General features: G+C 48.4%; 1 protein-coding gene across 1 annotated transcript in view; it reads left to right on the forward strand.

Annotated features, from left to right (window-relative positions):
- The first annotated feature begins 16,431 nt into the window (after positions 1 to 16,431).
- The window catches only part of TBX20 (T-box transcription factor 20), a 61,598-nt gene continuing 60,287 nt past the window's right edge, over positions 16,432 to 17,742 (forward strand). Inside the window, exon 1 of the mRNA XM_058724609.1 lies at positions 16,432 to 17,083. Within this exon, the coding sequence (XP_058580592.1) occupies positions 16,957 to 17,083 (127 nt within the window). The 5' untranslated portion in view covers positions 16,432 to 16,956. The remainder of the gene's footprint in view (positions 17,084 to 17,742) is intronic.

Below are 17,742 nucleotides of genomic sequence, written 5' to 3' on the forward strand. Positions count from 1 at the left end.
CTTCTCAGTGTTGCTCATCTGAGTTGCCTCCCCACTTTCTGTTTGCTTTTCAGCTCTCTCATTCTCTGTGACTGGGTTCCCATCTTAAATTCCCTCTACTGAGCCATCCAGCATGGGCTGTTTTCCTGAAAGAGCCCGACTAAACCATGTTGCTTCTCAGAGGCTCCTCTTCTCCTTATGCTACACAGTTGCCTCAACTGTGTGCTATGATTTGTCAAGGGCAACATCAACTCAGAAATACACTTCATTAGGTTAAATTACCATATAGGGACATTTTGCCTTTCAAATTCTTACCAAAGCTGAGCTAATGAGAAAGGGAATGTGTGCCCAACAGGCTTTCTTTTTCTTGGTCAAGTTCTCTGAAGTTAAAAAGAAGTCCTCCTGACATCTCTGCCTCTTTCTCTCCCTGTTAGAACCTGTATCAGTTATCTATTGCTGCATAACAAATTACCCCAAAACAGCATCTTAAAAAAAAACAAACACATTATTTCACAATGCATCCCTAGGTGGGGAATTTGATAGCAGCTTGTCTGGATGTTAAAGGCTGGCTACCATAGAATGACTTATGATCAGTCATTAAGGAAGATTAGCTTCCTTCTCTTTTGGATACTTTATATTTAATTTTTACTCAGAAAGCTGAGGCTAGCCAGGAAAAGAGGAAAATGGAACATGATTTAATGTTAAAATGCTCATGTAAATGTTGTTAGTTTCAATAAACCTAGCTCAACCTCTCAAAATACCTTTTGTTAGGATTTATAATTTTCAAAGGGGAATTTTATATCCTTTATTTCACTTGTGCCTCACAAAAGTACCGTGAACTTTACCACAATTAACTGAAAGAAAGAAAAATACTGTGAGGAATGTGAAGTAGATATCTTTCTTTACCTTTCATAGATGAAAAAGTCTGAGCCTTGCTGGCCTGCTGAGGTTACTCAAGAGTTGGGAGAATTCGGTTTTCGGACTTCTAGTCTGGCAGGCTCTTTATTACACATTGCTACTTTATCTTTGAAATGTAAACCAATTCCAAATTCATTTGGGTTTTGTTTTAAAGCAGCACTTTGGGTAGGACCCACAGTAGTAATTTTTACTGGTGGAAAATCACTAACGTCAAATAAGACTCGTAATTGGCCTTATGGATTCTCTTTCCAAAGCAATAGTTAAAGTGGTTATCTCCCTCTTAAGAGGGACAGTCTGTGTACTTAGCAAATCCACATAATTTATTCTAAGAGGTCTGAGGGGATTTTCATTTTCAGGTTTCTTTTACTCTGTAGCCTTTTAGGCAAGGAGACTAATCATTCTGCATCGAGGTGAGCATCAAGTCAAGAATGGAGGGTTCTCTGTACTCACAGGCTCCAACCCTGACAAGTTAGTTGTATGGGTTTGGGGGTTGTTATTATTATTAATTTTTTTTTTTTTTTTGGTGGGAGAATACTGCTTTTCTCCACCACCACGGCTTAGTTAAATAAGAGTTTAACTATTTAAGAGCATTTAAGATAGCCCTTCCAAAAACATCATTGTTCACTTTCATCCCCTTGATTTTCTCTTTTTCTAAGAAATTCTGCTAATTTTTTTAATGTTTAGTTATTTTTGAGAGAGAGTATGTGTAAGCAGGGGAAGGGCAGAGAGAGAGGGGGACAGAGGATCTGAAGTAGGCTCACAGCAGCAGGGCTCCATGTGGGGGCTCGAACTCATGAATGGTGAGATGGTGACCTGAGCCAAGGTCAGATGCTCAATGGACTGAGCCACCCAGACACCTCAGAAATTCTGCTAATTTAAATAAAAATAAAAACACCCCTCAGGATCCAATGTGAAGCAGCCCAGACTGAATAATGGATTAGTAGTTCCCCAAGATGCCCTAGGCTTCTCTGCAGCCTTTAAATGCAATGTTCTCCTCCACCCATGTCCTCATTTCCCATTGTCCTATCCCTCCCCTTTAAGAAGCAGACAGTACTGACAGGCCTGGCTTGTATGACCACATGCACAGATTGAATTATAAAGCTGGCTTTGAGTCATTAACAAGTATGAAACAGAAGAAAACAAGTAGTGCTTTTCCATCCATGTGACCCACACAGTGTCATAAACGCTGTTTGAACAGTGTGTTTGACACATCACATATCACAACGCTGATTCCCCACTAGGTTTGGGGCCAGAGTGTTCTATTTCCACAGCTGCTCGGTCTCATCCTTCAAGGCCCCTATGTTGGCTGCTCCTTGCTGTCTAGGACCAGAGTCTGATTCACATTCTGTAAACCTCAAATCCCATGTCTAGTAAAGTTCTCTATTCTCTTCTTTCTCCACTAATATAATAGCTGCATAGTTTGGGAAGTTTAATTCTTTAGAAGTTAGTAAAGTTGGAAATAAAATAAAAAATTCATGATGCATACACACCAAAGAAAGGAAAGAAGGGAGGGAAGAAGGAAAGAGGTCAATAAAGAAAGTGCTTAATGGGGTTTTATAGAAAGTTTGCCTTACTACTACATGAAAAATAGATAAAAACCCAATCCTTGCTCTTTAAACCTATCTGAACATTAATAGATCTCGCAGGTCATAAATGCATATCCTGAAATGGGAAAAATGGAAGGGCTTTGCTAACAATTAACATGCCTAAGTCACTGCCTTCATGTGAAATCAAGACATGGTAAGGAGTGTTAACGCCCTGGAGATTAACCAACAAATAAATAATCCTTATGCTATAATAATTAGATAATTAATGACACTTAAAAAATATAGTATTAATCCATCGTTGGACAAAAAGTCACCCACCTGTGCCCTGAAGCCCATTGTTTGGCTAATACCCAGCCCTCAATGAATTTGTCATTGAATCTCTGTTAAAGCATCTGATCAGTGGTTCTCAAAAAAAATCACAGATTAAGTATCTGCTTATTTAATATGCAGATTCCCGTCCCCCAGCAAAGAAGCTTCTCATTCAACAAGTGGGGGTAGGTCAGAGGGGACTTCCTCTCAGGTTTCTGATACAGGATATCCAAGAATGACTGAAAAATTCTCCAAATGTGGTCCACCTCTGAACTTATTGAAATGCAGAATGTCTGGACTCACCAGACTTACAGAATCAAAATCTGCATGTCCACAAGATCCCCAGGTGCTTTGTATGCAAAGTACAGCTTGAGAAGTACCATTCCAGACTAAGGGTCAGCAAACTTTTTCTGTAAAGGACCAACTAGTAAATATTTTAGGCTTTGTAGGCCATGTGGTCTCTGTCACAGCTACTCTGCTCTGTCGCTGTACTGCAAAAGCAGCCAATAAAACAGGGGTCTGCAAATTATTGCCAATGTGCCAAATCTAGCCAGTTACCTGTTTTTACACAGCCTGCTAGCCAAGCATGGTCTTTACATTTTTAAGTGGTTGAAAAAAAATATCAAAGGAAGAATAATATTTTGTGACATGTAAAAATTACGTGACGTTCAAATTTCAGTGTTCATAAATAAAATTTTAATCAGAACATAGCCACATTCATATGTTTACATATTGCCTATGGTCGTTATTATGTTACAATGACAGAGTTGAATAATTGTGATGGAGACCATATGGCCTCCAAGCCTAAATGTTTACTATCTGGCCCTTTACAGAAAAAGTTTGCCAACTCTAGCAATAAAACTTTATTTGTGGACACTGAAATTTGAATTCATATCATTTCCACATGTCACAAAATATTATTATTCTTTTGGGGTTTTTTTTTCCACAACCATTTGAAAATGTGAAAGCCATTCTTAGTTCTTGGGATGTACAAAAACAGGCAACATCTGAAGCAACCTGTGTTCTGCAAAGCTTCATTTGGGAAACAGAATCCAGGTTTCCTGAAAAGAACAAAAATCTTCTCAAGCAAAGATTCCCAAGCTCTACTGTGACGGATACTAATCCCACTTCTCCTTAATGAATTCACCTCTTTGCTGCTCTCAGTTACATGGTTTGAGAGGACTTCCACTATCCCCAGATTCCAGGGCTAGACCCCTGATTTGGTTAAGCCAATCAGGGTATCCCATCCTTTGATCATGATTCAAGGGACATGATCCTAAACCAGGTCCAACGAATGTAAAGACATTTCCTGGGTTCATTTCCCTATAGGTGCTACTGAAAGAGAGAGACCCTAATGGGTGCAAACAAATCAGAACATAGCCATGAGACCTGCTGATAGACATCTTGTGACCCCAGGAGAAAGCCTGCCTAAAAATAGCACTAACAGCAGGAAGCCAGAGATGAGAAATGGAGATTTTCTGTGAGCCTTGGATCATACTTCATCAGAAGCTGTATCTAAACTGTACACGTGGGGGGTAACAAGTTCCCTTTATTGTTAAACTAGATTGATAAGGATTTCCCATTGTTGGAAACATAGAATCTCTTTTTTAAATTTGTTTATTTAAATTCAAGTTAGTTAACATACAGTGTAGAATTGGTTTCAGGAGTAGAACCCAGTGATTCATCACTTATGTATAACACCCAGTGCTTATCCCAACATGTGCCCTCCTTAATGCCAATCACCCATTTAACCCATCTCCCCAACCACCTCCCCTCCAGTAACCCTAGTTTGTTCACTGTATTTAAGAGTCTCTTATGGTTTGCCTCCGTCTCTATTTTTATCTTATTTTTCCTTCCCTTCCCCTATGTTCATCTGTTTGGTTTCTTAAATTCCACATATGAAACGTAAGATCTTAATTGATACAGACAGGACTTCAACCCCCTTTACTTAAAATTTTGTTTCCAATACTTGAATTCTATCTGGTCATATGTATATCTGGACACCTCCCCCCCTTCCCCAACAAAGAGCAAACCAACCCTGAAGGTCAGTCAACCTTAAAATCCAGAGATGACTGTTGTGCAACCCAGACAGCAAGGAACTCTTTTGGAAGTCAAATCTTTGATGTCAAGGGCAAGACTCCAAATTATCTTCCCTTCTCATACTGTAACTGCAAAATTCAGGTGCAATATTTAGAGAAGTTGTGTGGTCTTTGTGATCACCACCGAAAAGCCCAATATGTGTGGGCCACGACTCAGAGAATGTAGTGGCATAAATTAGGAAACCAATGATAGATAATGAGAAGGCCTTCCTACTCCTAAGGAGGGCTCCTGTCAAAGGGGTCAGCATTAATGCAAAGTCAGGCAACCTGGGTCCAAAGATATGGCCAGCAGCATGACTTTGGACATGTCACTTCCTGACCCAGCTTCAATTTTCAATTTCCTCATCCATAAATAGGGAAAGAGGGGGGACTTTAGGGACTATGCTTGTCTTTTCAAACATTCTAAAATGTCTTGGTTCCTGCTGTGCTAATCTCAGCTAAAGACCTCACCTCTAGCTATGCCCTGTCTGTAATGTGGCTGTGTGGTGGGGTGGGACTTGCTGGTGGCTTTTCTTTTTTGCAAGTTGCACAGAGTCAGTCAGTCATGCTTTTCCAGTATTCACCTTTGAAAGAAAACAACAGATGTGTCAGAACCAGAAGCCACCCTTTCTGATTAAGAGTGGTGGGAAATTATAAAAGTTACAGGTTTCGATGTGGGACTTTTTGATTATTCACAGATGGCTTCTCAGAAGAGGTGAGAAGTCCTTGTTTCTCTTTTGCTCTGGTTGAATCTAAAGCTAGATATGGCCAATAGGAGGACTGGAGCGCTACAAAGAGGACTAGAAGTTCAGAAGCTTCTAGGAGTGCTTGGTTCAGAAGCATATTCATCCCCCCCCTCCCCCAGACAGGCACGAGGGGCCCTAAGTCCAGTCACTCTGGGTGGAGCCAAGAAATACACAAACATCTTAAGTGCTTTGGATGCAGGTAGACTTTGAACCACATACTGCAAAATATCACTGTCCAAAGAAATTTTTTTTTAATGCTTAAAATAAACAATTGTTGTCATAAATTCTTATTTTTTTAATACTTCCAAATAACTTGGCTCATTAGAGCATCACAAAAGTCTGAGAAGTAGACAGTATTTATTACAAAATAAAATTCATGAAATTTATTTTACAATGAAATGATGTGTCCCAAAGCACCTCCCACAGGCTTTGACATATATTAGTTCTCACTAAATGTTAGTTACACAATATAACTTGTTGTACAAGTTGTACAAGACAGTATAAGAAGCATGCAATCATTTTTAATAAAAGAGTAACTGTGGCTCAAAGGAGAAGTGACTGACAAGAAGTCATCCTGAGGAGTAGAGGCCCTCAGACTCCTACCAGGTATTGTAGCCTCTACCCCTGGGTGCCTCCTTAGAAGCAGCAAACACCGTGAGTTTGCTGTTTGTTTTCCTCCAGACTCATTGAGTTCCTATCCTCTTTGAAGTGTTTTTAGAATTGTAGAAGAGTAGAGACTAAAAGTACTGGGAGATGGTGACATAGGAGCCTTGGAGAAAAGCAGACAAGAATTCAAACCTATCACCACCTATGGGCAGTGTGATTTATATAGTAAGTTACATAACTTCTCTTAGTTTCCTCATCTGTAAAATGGGGAGGATCAAATGAGATAATACAGGTAAGGTGCTTAGGATATTGCCAGGCACATACAAGCACTTGAAATAACTTGACGGTTATTATGAGCCATGTGTTTACAAGCCAGACGGAAAAAGTCAATCCAAACGCAAGACTAGGCTTTGGGGGAAGCAGGAGAGCTGGGGCCAGCACTGGCTGAAGTGGAGCACAGTCCTTAAGGATTGGGCTGTGTGCCCAAACACATCCCACTTAAGAACCATTTATAAACATTCACTACTTAGAAGGTCACTTTAATAATTAGTCTCGCTTTGCTAATTACACTTTACTGATTAGAAACTACCCTTGACAATACTGGGTTTGCTCCCAAGTGCTAATTTTTTTAGCAGCCATCTGAAAATAATAGTGCCTGATTTTGCTGTCTGCCTTTTATCTTAAATGGACAGTGTCAATAGGGCATTGTGATGGGAATGCAAAGAAGAAACTCTGGATGCTAGAAGGCACTGTTGAGTGATTCACACTCCCTTTCCCTCGCATTTCCAGCCTGACATTCAGCTCTGAACGTGAGTCGAGTTGCCTGTTTGTAGAGAGATTTAGTTTAAGAAAGAGAGAGAAAGGAAAAGAGAGAAAGGAAGGGAGGGAATACGGAAGGAAAGAAGGAAGGACGACTGTGGTTTGCAAAATCATTTTGCTAATAACAAATAAATGACCTGTGGTTGAGGAGAGCCTACTCTGCTCAGCATTCTGTATGCACCCTTCGTTTATGTGCGGAACATTGCCGCAGTGCAAGTGCTAGTGTTTCTTCCATTTCATAGCTAAGGCAAAGGAGGCACAGAGACAGCAAGCGGAATGCCCAAAGTCACACAGGTTAGCCAGTGGCAGAGATGAACCTGGAACACCAGTTAGGCGTGAATAAAATCAGCAAATCGGTAAGCAATCTTGGACTTCTTTGAAACATTCAACCTCACTTCCTCTCTTCCTCTCCTTTTTAAAATTTTTGTTTATTTTGGGGCGCCGAGGTGGCTCAGTCGGTTAGGCGTCAGACTTCGGCTCAGGTCATGATCTCACAGTTTCGAGCCCCGCGTCGGGCTCTGTGCTGACAGCTCAGAGCCTGGAGCCTACTTCAGATTCTGTGTCCTCCCTCTCTGCCCCTCCCCCGCTCATGCTCGATCTCTCTCTCTCTCTCTCTCTGTCTCTCAAAAATAAATAAACACTAAAATTTTAAAAAAAATATTTATTTATTTATTTATTTATTTATTTATAGGGAGATAGCAGGGGGAGAAAGGCAGAGAGAGAGAAACAGAGAATCCCAAGTAGGCGCCACGCGCAGCGCGGAGACCCACGCGGGGCTCGATCCTACCAGGCTGGGATCATGACCCGAGCCAAAATCAAGAAAGTCTGACTCGATCGCTGGGCCACCCAGGCGCCCCGCTTCCGTTCCTTTTTAATGAAGAAAAAAAAAGGGGGGGTAGGCTTTTTAAAAAGGCAGACCTATTTCTAGTGTCATAACAGCAGTGACGATTTGTGCGTGCCACGTCGTCCACATAACACTTGAGATGCATCATCTTAGTTCATCTCCGGACAGCTAATTTTCGCGACTACCTTGGGCGAAGTAGCTTTCCGAACCTATTTCACAGAAGAGAAACCGAGGTTCAGGGGAGTGCAGCGATTTGCCCCAACGTCAGAACTGGTAAGGGTCGAGTTGGGAGCTGGGGAATAAACCCGTCAGCCTGAGAAGGGCTGGGGAGAGACCGCCCAAGCCGCTGCCAGACCCCGCGCCTCGGCCTCGCTCTAAGCGCCCCAGAACCCTTGCAGCGGCGGCCCGACCGGCGGCGATCTGGGGGCCCAGCCCCCACCCCGCCCTGCGCTAATGGGGGTAAAGCTCCGCCGGCGCCATCCTGCAAGCCGGGTCTGATAATAGCCCTGATTAAATGGCGGGGCAGCCAAGGGAAGGCCCCCGCCGCCGCCAGCGCCACCGTCACCGCCACCGCGCAGACTAAGCAGGGACCCGCAGTGGCGGGGGCTCTAACGGGGACGTGTGTGTCCCAGTCCCCGGAACCGCGGCGGTCCGAGCGGAGGGCGCAGTCCCTGGCCTCGGGTCCTGGCTGGGAAGCGCGTGTGTGGGACGACGGCCCGAGCGCCGCGAGAGCCGAAGTGGGTCTGGGTCAGCCGTTCGGAGGGACCCGACGGCGTCGCCCTGGGAGGATTCTTTAGGAGTTAGAGTCCGCTTCCAGAGTCCCCAAGTGGTGGAACTCACTAACACCGGGCGTACATTGTCCCCTTTACTCTGATGTGCCTTGGCCTCTCCTGGCGGAGGTCTGGGACTGACGACCGTCACAAAGGGTGGGGTGGGTTGAAGGAAGAAAACCGGGAGATCCCAGACTCGAGAAGCGGGAGTGCGCCTCGCTGGCCCCTTCGCCCCGCGCGCGTCCGCGCTGCTCGGCTGCAGAAAGTACCCGCTTCCTGCCATCACATCACCCTCAGTGGGGTCGCTGCTCCCAGTGAGCTCAGCCAACGCCTCGCTCTGTGCGAACCTCTCCCACTAAGGACAATCCAGACAGCCCAGCTCACACCGCCGGCAAATGACAAAGCTGGCTTCGAACCTCCAAAAGTTGGCAGTCTACCTCCAAAAGTTGGGGTATGAGGGCGGTAAGCCTGCACAGTCTCCAGCCAAGTGGTGCGTGATCTCCCAGCCGGCCACGCCTCCATCTCTACCCCGGCCACCCCGCCCACCGCCACCCAGCCGCCGACTCTGCAGTCTCCGCGGAACCTACAGATTACTCGGTAATTGCCCCCAGAAAAAGAAAATTACAAAGGCCGTCTGGTCCCGAGGTCTACGTGCGACGCCGAAAGACCTTTACTTGGCCTGCCTTCCGCTTTGCGCGCCTCGAGGGTGGACGGTGGTCACGCCAGTCACATCTGCCCTTGTTTGCAGGAACAAAGTTCCTCGTCGCGTCTAGCGGACAACAAAGACTTGCACGTGTTCCCGGGCCCCGGGGGTGCTATTTACAAATAGACCAAGAAAATTGAGCCCTCCCCTCGGAACTGCCTCTGCTTCCAGAACCGGAAACCAACCAAGTTAGTGATAGAATTCGATATGCGATGGAGGTTAAGATTGAGGAGCGATTGGGTCACACAGCCCAGGGTCGTCTACTGCTCCACCATGAAACTATCCGTGTGCCCTTGAACAAGTGAGTTAGCCTTCCTGGACTCATTTTCTGCAACTTTAAAACGCACACGATTATGCTACCCGATTGATGGTGTCAACATTATAGGTTTCTTGGGAAGCCTGGCACATATCAAATTCACGATAGAAGCTCTTTGTAATGCACTGAAAAACTAGCTTCCAGGATTTGAATGCAAAACGCTTTCAAACTAGGTGAGTTAACGGAAGACTGCAGCGGAGAGGCCAACGGTGGGCCTCCAGCCTTTCTAGTGAGGGTGTTCACAGAAGAGAGGCTGAGTGTCCGAGCATCTGAAGGGATGCTTTCCACCTGGCAGGCGGCATATGTGTTTCTCTTCCACCATAGGACTCCTGAGTGAGACGTAGAGCCTCTACAGACCCCAGCGAGAAAGCTGTTTCTTACATTCGTTGTGTGCAGGGTGGAAATTGGGGCTCTTGAACACTCTTCCTGATCAGAGTTGATTTACATCATCCCTAAATTGAAGAGGAGGCTTTTCCCAAGTTCCAGAGATGGCAAATAGTAATGCCTATGAAGTCCTTTGCCCTCACACAGACATTATACCATTTAATCCTTGCAAAAACTCTCCATGTAGATGTTCCCATCAGGAACTATATTTTTAAAATGTGGAAAAGGATTCAGCATGGCTTGCTCCAAAGCAGTGTTTCTAATGTCAGACCTCAACACTTTTCTTCTGCCAGGACTTTTATTAAAGTTATTTATTCTGCCTTATTTTATTAACATTAAGCCATATGCCCCTTTATTTTATGAGCTCAGTGTTGGCGAGAATGTAATGTATATTCTTCATGTTGGTGCTTTTTTAAAACACATCTCTAGCTGTACTTTGAAACCTGGAGGGACAGGGATGGTATGCAAACTGTCCAACACTAACCTCACCCCAACAAGCTGTGCCTGGTCCAGAATGAATGAATGCCTACAGATAGATTGGATTAGCTATCTCTGCTCCTTGCTTCCTCAAGTCTTCATCACAATTTCTATTTCTTCTGGTTTTTATATGCTTCTTATTGGTGTCTCCCACCAGACTGCATGAGGAAGGAATTAGGGTTCTAATCACTGGTCAATTCCTGGAACCTAGCACAGTACCCAGTCCAGAGTAAGTACCAGGTAATATTGGATGAATGAACAAATGCTCTGCATTCTTTATCTTGTGTTAGATGTATACATCTTTGCTCCCTTACATAATATATGCTTCACGTCTTCTGAAGCATGCTCACATGGGAATAGGAACGCAGATCTTACTGGGTGTATTTTGCCCTCCATAAGGAATAAGATGAGTTTAATCAATGGCTTCTGGGGTAACTTGTAGTGGGAGCTGGCAGCGGAGACATTGGAGGACTACTTCCTGTCTGTGTCTTCCCCACCTCGGTCTCCCAAACCTGAAAAAAGAGCAGATAGACTGTCACCAAACAGCTAGCTCTGGTTCCTGAAGAGGGAAGGCAGGACGTGCTCCAGCAATCACCAGAAGGGACAGGGAGCGGTTGGTTGCTGGAAGGCTGGATAGTCTGAAATGTAGCAATTGCTTTAAGTTTAATTAGGTGACATCTCCAAAACTGACGCTACTTTGCCAGAGGAAGGGCGCTGGCAAGCTGTAGTTGCTCTTCTGCGGAAATTGTCTCATTTAGGTTTGGGTATGTTTTTTAAACACCTAAGAAGCCTAAGCTCAGGAAGCGCGCCTTGGAGCCACCTGTCTGGCTGTCCCCGCAGAGCCCATGAGTCCGCCTGGGCAGACGTGGGCACTAGGCCAACAGGACCTTCATCCTGAAGCAGGGGACTGTCCTCTGTCCGCTTTTCTCCTGCTCCTGGGAGTTTCCGCTTAATCAGTTCGGAGTGTACCGTAATGGCAGGAGCGACGCTTTTCCAGCTAGAGATTTGCCTCGGAATCCCCGTTGTACCGCTTACATCAGTGTAACTTGGCTCAAATTCTTAACCTTCTTGACAAAGCTGGGACTAGGGTGAAAGCCCCAAATTTAAGTGTCGACAAAAGTCTCAGTAATCGAGAAACAATATTTTAATGCAGTAATTTAAGAAGTCAAAATTCATGCAAAAATTCACGATGCACGAAATATCTTAGTTTTAAATAGAGACTGGCTCGGTCTTCAGCCAGGCGGTTGGGAGCTGGAACACCGTGACCGCTCAGGAACAGCATTGGCGGAGGAAGGCGGGGGCGCGCGCGGAGGGAGAGAAAGGAGGGTGGACGGGCGGGCGGGGGGGGGGGGGGGGAGTGGGTCTGGATGCCTCGCCCCGCGGCGTCAGGAGAAATCTTTCTATGCTGTTCTTAGGGTCACCTTGCGAGTTTTGCACCCAACTGTGGCTCACGGGTTCTTCTCTGGTCAGGGGGAGGCCTGAGGGGCGCCAAGGGCCTTTCCCCTGCAGTCGCGAGCTCAGGAGGGAAGACCTGGGAAGCGAGTGGTCTCGGGAAGGAGCCGGAGGGCCGCGGCCCCAGGGGAGCATCCTGTGAGGAGTCTCTGAGGCCCCACGCCTGACCTCTGGCCCCCGGCGAGGGGAGCCGCTTAGTGGAAACCGGAGTGGGGGAGGCCTGAGGAGCGCAAGAGCGGGGGGCACCCACCGCTGCAGGCCTCCGCTAGCCTGGGCCTGGCTGGGTAACGTCGCAGTACGGCGGGCCCCGGCCCCAAAGGACCTTTCCCTTCACCACCTGAGGACACGGGCCCTGGAAATGGGTGCGGCCCTCCCTAGGCCCGCAAAATATCTCTTTCCTTAGTCTCACAGCCGGTCTCAAGTGTGCAGTCCCGGGCCAAAAGCGCACGCACGCACACCACCCGGGACCGTCAGATGACAACCTCCGGCCGCACCCCTCGAGGACCCTGGCCCGTAAAGCCTGAGCTGGGCGAATGCGCCTCGAGCACCAGGCCCAGGGGCCTCCGGGTGGACCCGAAAGCCTGGAGGCTGGCGGCCCGGGCTAGGGGGCGCTTCAGGGGGATCACTCGGGTTCAGGAAAACTTAACCCCACCGGGCTGTGCGTTTGTGCGGTGGCCCCGGGAAAGGCTCAGACTCGCACCCCTGCAGCCCGGCGGTCAAAATCCGAGGCCTCGCCGCGCGCTCCCTACCCGGCGCGGGGACGCGCGCTACTCTCTCCCCGGGGAGGTGCTTCAGGGGCCTCCGAGCGGCTGCGGCCGCCTCCCTACGCTGCTTTGGGACTTTTCTGTTCGGCAAACCGAATTTAGGAATCCAAAGGCACCATTACTGTCGCTTTTGAAGCATTTTAAAGCAGAGAGAGCGGAAAGGAACGGGGATTTGGGGCCAAGTCCGCGAGTAGCTCTGCCAGGGTGCCCAGAAGCACGTCTCCTTTCTCACCTTCTCTCCCGCTGTCACCCTCGGGTGCACGGCGGCGCTCTCGGTCTGGCACCCGGTCCCACAGCCCTCGCTCAGCTCTCGCTCCTGGTGTTGGCGGCGGGTGACCAAGACCAGCCGGGAACCGGTCCCTGCTGCGGTCCGCGGAGGGTTCTGCGCTAGCATTCGTTACGCGAGGGACCGTTGGCCAAAAAGCGGGAATCTGATGACTTCCTAGGCTGTTTTCTGGGACCACTAACTTTTGAGTTCCGGAGACGACAAATGAGAATTTGAAAGGGTGGCGTGCACGAAGAGACATCTTCCAGTTCTCCAAACTCCGTAGAACCCAACTCAGACGTATAATCAAAATGTTTCATTCTCAGGCTCCAAAGTTTAACGGGATGTAAGGAATGGTCCATTATCACCATGTGACTCCTCTCCCCTGTGCACATTCCAACTGTCTATACAGTTGACTCGGCGAGACTATGAGATAGATACATCTCTAAGATCGCGAAGTTGCAGTTCAAAATTTAGACATAACAAAATTCTGTACTGATGTTTTACGTGCTTTGGTGTTACTGTTAAGGTTACCTGTGGTTTAGGAGCTTTACACACATTATCTCATTAATCCACGGGGCCATCTTCCAGGTAGGAATACATTATTGGCCCTGTTTTAATGAAGACGGTGAAACTGAGGCTTCGAGAGGCTTAAACAACACCTCCACAAAGTCTCAGGGCTAGCAAAGGCTAAAGTCAAGATTCAAAGCCTTCTCCAGGTCCGATTGCACGTTCCAGTATCCCAAAGCAGCTCCCGCCCGCCTGTCGTCGGCCTGAGCAGGGCCTGCAGAGAAGCATTCCGAATTAACATATTGCTTTGTTCCACCCCCTTCGGCGGCTTTACCTGTTAACCCGCTCTAACACTGAGGTTTTGAAGGGACCTCAGAACTTCAGCGCTCTCCGCCTCGGGATGGCTTTAAATCACCCTTTGACCGCGTCTCTCTGCCAAGCACCGGTTCTCCGTTTTTATAGCACCATATTGATTTGCAAAGGCAATAAATCTAAGAGAAGGGACAGCATCCCCCCCATCCCCGATAATTACGTTGTAGTATACATTTTACTGCCACGGTTTCAACACCATCAAGATGCATCGCTTGTTAGGGATCCCCAAACGGCCCACCTCTCGCGCCCGGGTTTGTTTAAAGTGGCCTTTTCAGCTCCTCAGGTTTGCCCGCTGTCTCCCGCGCGCTCACTTGGCCTTCTTGGCTTTTTGTTTTACGTTTAATACGAGGACTAGTCGGAGTTCCCTGCCCACGAGAGACCCAGAACTGGGCTTCGGCGTGGCCGTGGCAATTGAGACAAAAAAAAAAAAAAAAGCGGAAGCTGATTGGAGGCAAGTCAGCTTTCCCCTCGCTGGGCCAGTTAAAAAAAAAAAAAAAAAGGCCCTGTCATGAAATTTATTAAATTTATTAAAATTCCATTCTAAACCATTAGGATAATTAAGAAAAGAAACGGGGTTTCCTCTGTGTAGAAAAGTAATGGCAACTTTTAAAAATTGAGGTATAATTCCACAATAAGTGTTTGAAAACCAAACGTAGCCAACAAGATCTTTGCCACCCATTTGAAGCATATAATAAGTTCTAGACTGACCATGACATCACCCCCTGCGCCAAAAAAAAGTTAAAAACAAAGAAAATCCCTCTCGTCAGAAATCTTCCCTTCTGAGATAGGGAAGGAACCCCTGTGCTCCTTACGTTCAAGAGGGAAATGTCACCGGTGCAATGAGATGGGGTATATGCTGGGGGGCGAAGTGGCCTTCAACAGCAACCACGAAAGGTCTGGGTTGTTCAAAAACAGTCAAAGACTAAAGGCTTAAAAGTGAAAACTGATCCTTAGGCACACCCGGTGGCTTAGCCTCTATTCTTACTGAGGTTTCATCCGAGAGCCTTTTGCTCTCAGCTGGCGTTAGCTCTAGGATCGATCTCCCCTGAACAGCCCGGACACAGCTGCAGGGCCAGGGTGTGACCAAACCGGTGGCCCGGAGTGCGGGTCCTGCGCATAGGTCTGCCCCTAGCCGGCTGGGCAGACTGGAAACGAGATGGTCCCCTCCATGCCAGATCTGGTGTTTCCCTCTCAAAAGCAAGTGGAGATACGCTACTCACGGCGCAAACCCCTTCCAGCAATAAAACCTATGATTTTACGAATTTCCCCAAATATCTGCACAAATACACTTTGTACATGAAGACGGATATCAGAATGCGTTTCTTACCACCTGCATGCAGCACCATGTTAGAAACTATTGATACACGTTGGCAAGAGTGGCTTAAATCACGACTCCCCAGATGTCATCATTTCATAAAAGTTCTCAACCTTTGACTTTTTTTTCCACTGTAAGTTTATTTCAGGACGGCAGCGGGTGCAGTGAAGGGAGAAAAAGGTTGGTGGGAAATGGAAGATGTTTTCTTTTTCTTTAAAATTTTAAGACCCACCAAGAGGCTCCTAATCGCCAGACCGGCTGGCTGGAAAGGAGCGCAAATATTTACATGTACAGCTTGAGTGTGTGTGTCAGCCTGAGTTTACACGGCTCCTAGTGAAGCGGATTACCCTGCGAATTCGGAGAATTTGAGTTATTCAAGCTGAACAAGGCCAACAGGACGACCCCCATAAGGCCGTGGGAAGTCCTGGTCGCAACCCAGTTTGCGAAGGCAGATTCCCTGTCTACCAAGTTCAAGCATTGTAGATCTCCCACTCTCCCACTGCGTGTCTCCCGGTCCCCGCAGGGTGCACGCCCGGGCCCCCGCGCCGGCCCCGCACCTTCCCTAGGGTGGAGGTTCCACTCCCCAGAGTCCCTTACGGGAACAGGAACAGCGCGTAAGTGGCGCACTGGTGTGCAGCGGGAGCCGTGGTTCTGAGAACAGCAGCCTTTGCTAAATGTCCCCATCCCTCCCTCAGCATATCTTTTGCAGGGCTGTGAATCTCCAGTCCCACTGTCAAGCAGACAGATTTTGGAGCCCAACGAGTGAGGGCACCCAGCCCTGGGAACTGCCCAGAGAGAATAGGACCTGGCCCGTACGTGGTGGCTCTGTGGCGCGGGTTTCCGCTCTACTTAAAGCTTCCCAACTTTCTTTTGGAACTTTGAGCACGCTCAAGAAAAAGAACGGAAGAAGCAGGAACTCCCCCAGGCTACTTCTGGTCTAGGTTCCCCCACTGGGCCACTCTCGGGATCCCGCGTCCTAGCCGCTTCAAAAATACCCCCTCCCAACCGCGCGCAAGTCCCTTCCGCCCTGGGCTAGGCGAGTCCGCGGCAGCTCGGTGGTGGCACTTTTTCCGAACGGGTGCCAGGTTCGCGGCTGGCTGCTGCGCGAGGCCGAGCGGGCACCGCGCCCGGGGCGCGCCCTCCCTACCCAGCCCGCTGCCCCGCCCCCGGCGGCGGAATCAGGAAGCGGTGACGTGGGGAGGCGCTGACTGGCTGCGGGCCGCTGGGATAGCTGCCGCCAGCAAATTAAGGCGCAGGGCTGCGAGCGCCCGGGCGCAGTGTCCTCCGCACCGCGCTGTGCTCCGCACGCCGGCGCCGGTACTGTCCGGCGTCCGCCCCCTCGCTGCGGAGTTCCACCCGTAGCCTCCTTCCTGCAGCTTGGGCCGCTCCGGCTGTCCCCAGCGCGTGGACGGAGGAAGGACGCACAGGGGTGCCGCGAGACCCCCGGGTTTTGCGCGCCCGATGCTCATCTCCAGCTTCCGGCGGCGCAGCCTGTGGTCCTGCGGAGCGCCCCAGGGTTCGCGCGCCCGGTGTAGCCCGAGGCTGGTCCTCTCCTGTCCTCTCCGGCTAGTGGGAAGTCTCTGCGGCTGGAGGGCTTTGCAGTGAGGGACAGAGGCCAGTGGGCAGCTCTTGTCCGGTTGGGGCTGACTCATCTGGAGTTCCCGACTCCGCTGAGATTGCAATTGGAAACTTTGCGCTCTGTGTTGGTTTTTGTCTCCCTTGGGGAAGCTGGACGGCAGTTCGGCAGGCCCCGTGCGTGGCCAGGACCGCACACTGGGGGCCATGGAGTTCACGGCGTCGCCCAAGCCACAGCTCTCCTCCCGGGCCAACGCCTTCTCCATCGCCGCGCTCATGTCGAGCGGCGGCTCTAAGGAGAAGGAAGCGGCCGAGAACACCATCAAACCACTTGGTAAGTCGGGCTGCCCGACTGTCCGCCTAGGACAGGAGCGGGCCGCCGCGCATCTGTCTGTCCCTCCGTCCCCTGCCTGCGGGAGGCTTGAGAGGGTGGCCGCCTTTCCCTGCTCTAGGCAGCTTCTGATCTTCAGGCCACGGGCCCCACGCCGGGGTCGGGAGATTCTTTTCTTTGGGGGCTTCACAGACAACCGGTTTCGCATCTCGGATGTGCGCTAGCCACTGTCTCTACCTATTCATCTAGAATCCCCAGGTCAAGTCGTACTTGTGCAGGAGAGTGTGTAACTTGGTTGGGACCAAAACAATCAGAGATAGATAATTAACCCCTTTTAAGACTCAACAGAATTTACCATGCGTGTAACACCTGCGTGTGCATTTGATCCCGAGGAGACTCTTAGCGACTTAACAAGAAACTAGTTGGATTTTGTTTTTCCTTTGACTTGAATAAACAGAATTAACTCCTTAAAGCCACTGCCATATGCTGTAGAATAAGCCAGTTGTCCCCCCCATGAACCGTTTTCTTCACAGAAGCCCCAAACTTATCAGTGAGACATCATTTTGTAACCGCCATCACTTTCAGTGGAGGTTGGCAAAAACATTAGCCAGTAACCATTTTCCAAATTCCTCAACTTTTAGCTATACTGTTTATTTAACAAC

This window comes from Neofelis nebulosa, chromosome 4, assembly GCF_028018385.1.
Source record: "Neofelis nebulosa isolate mNeoNeb1 chromosome 4, mNeoNeb1.pri, whole genome shotgun sequence".
NCBI lineage: Eukaryota > Metazoa > Chordata > Mammalia > Carnivora > Felidae > Neofelis > Neofelis nebulosa.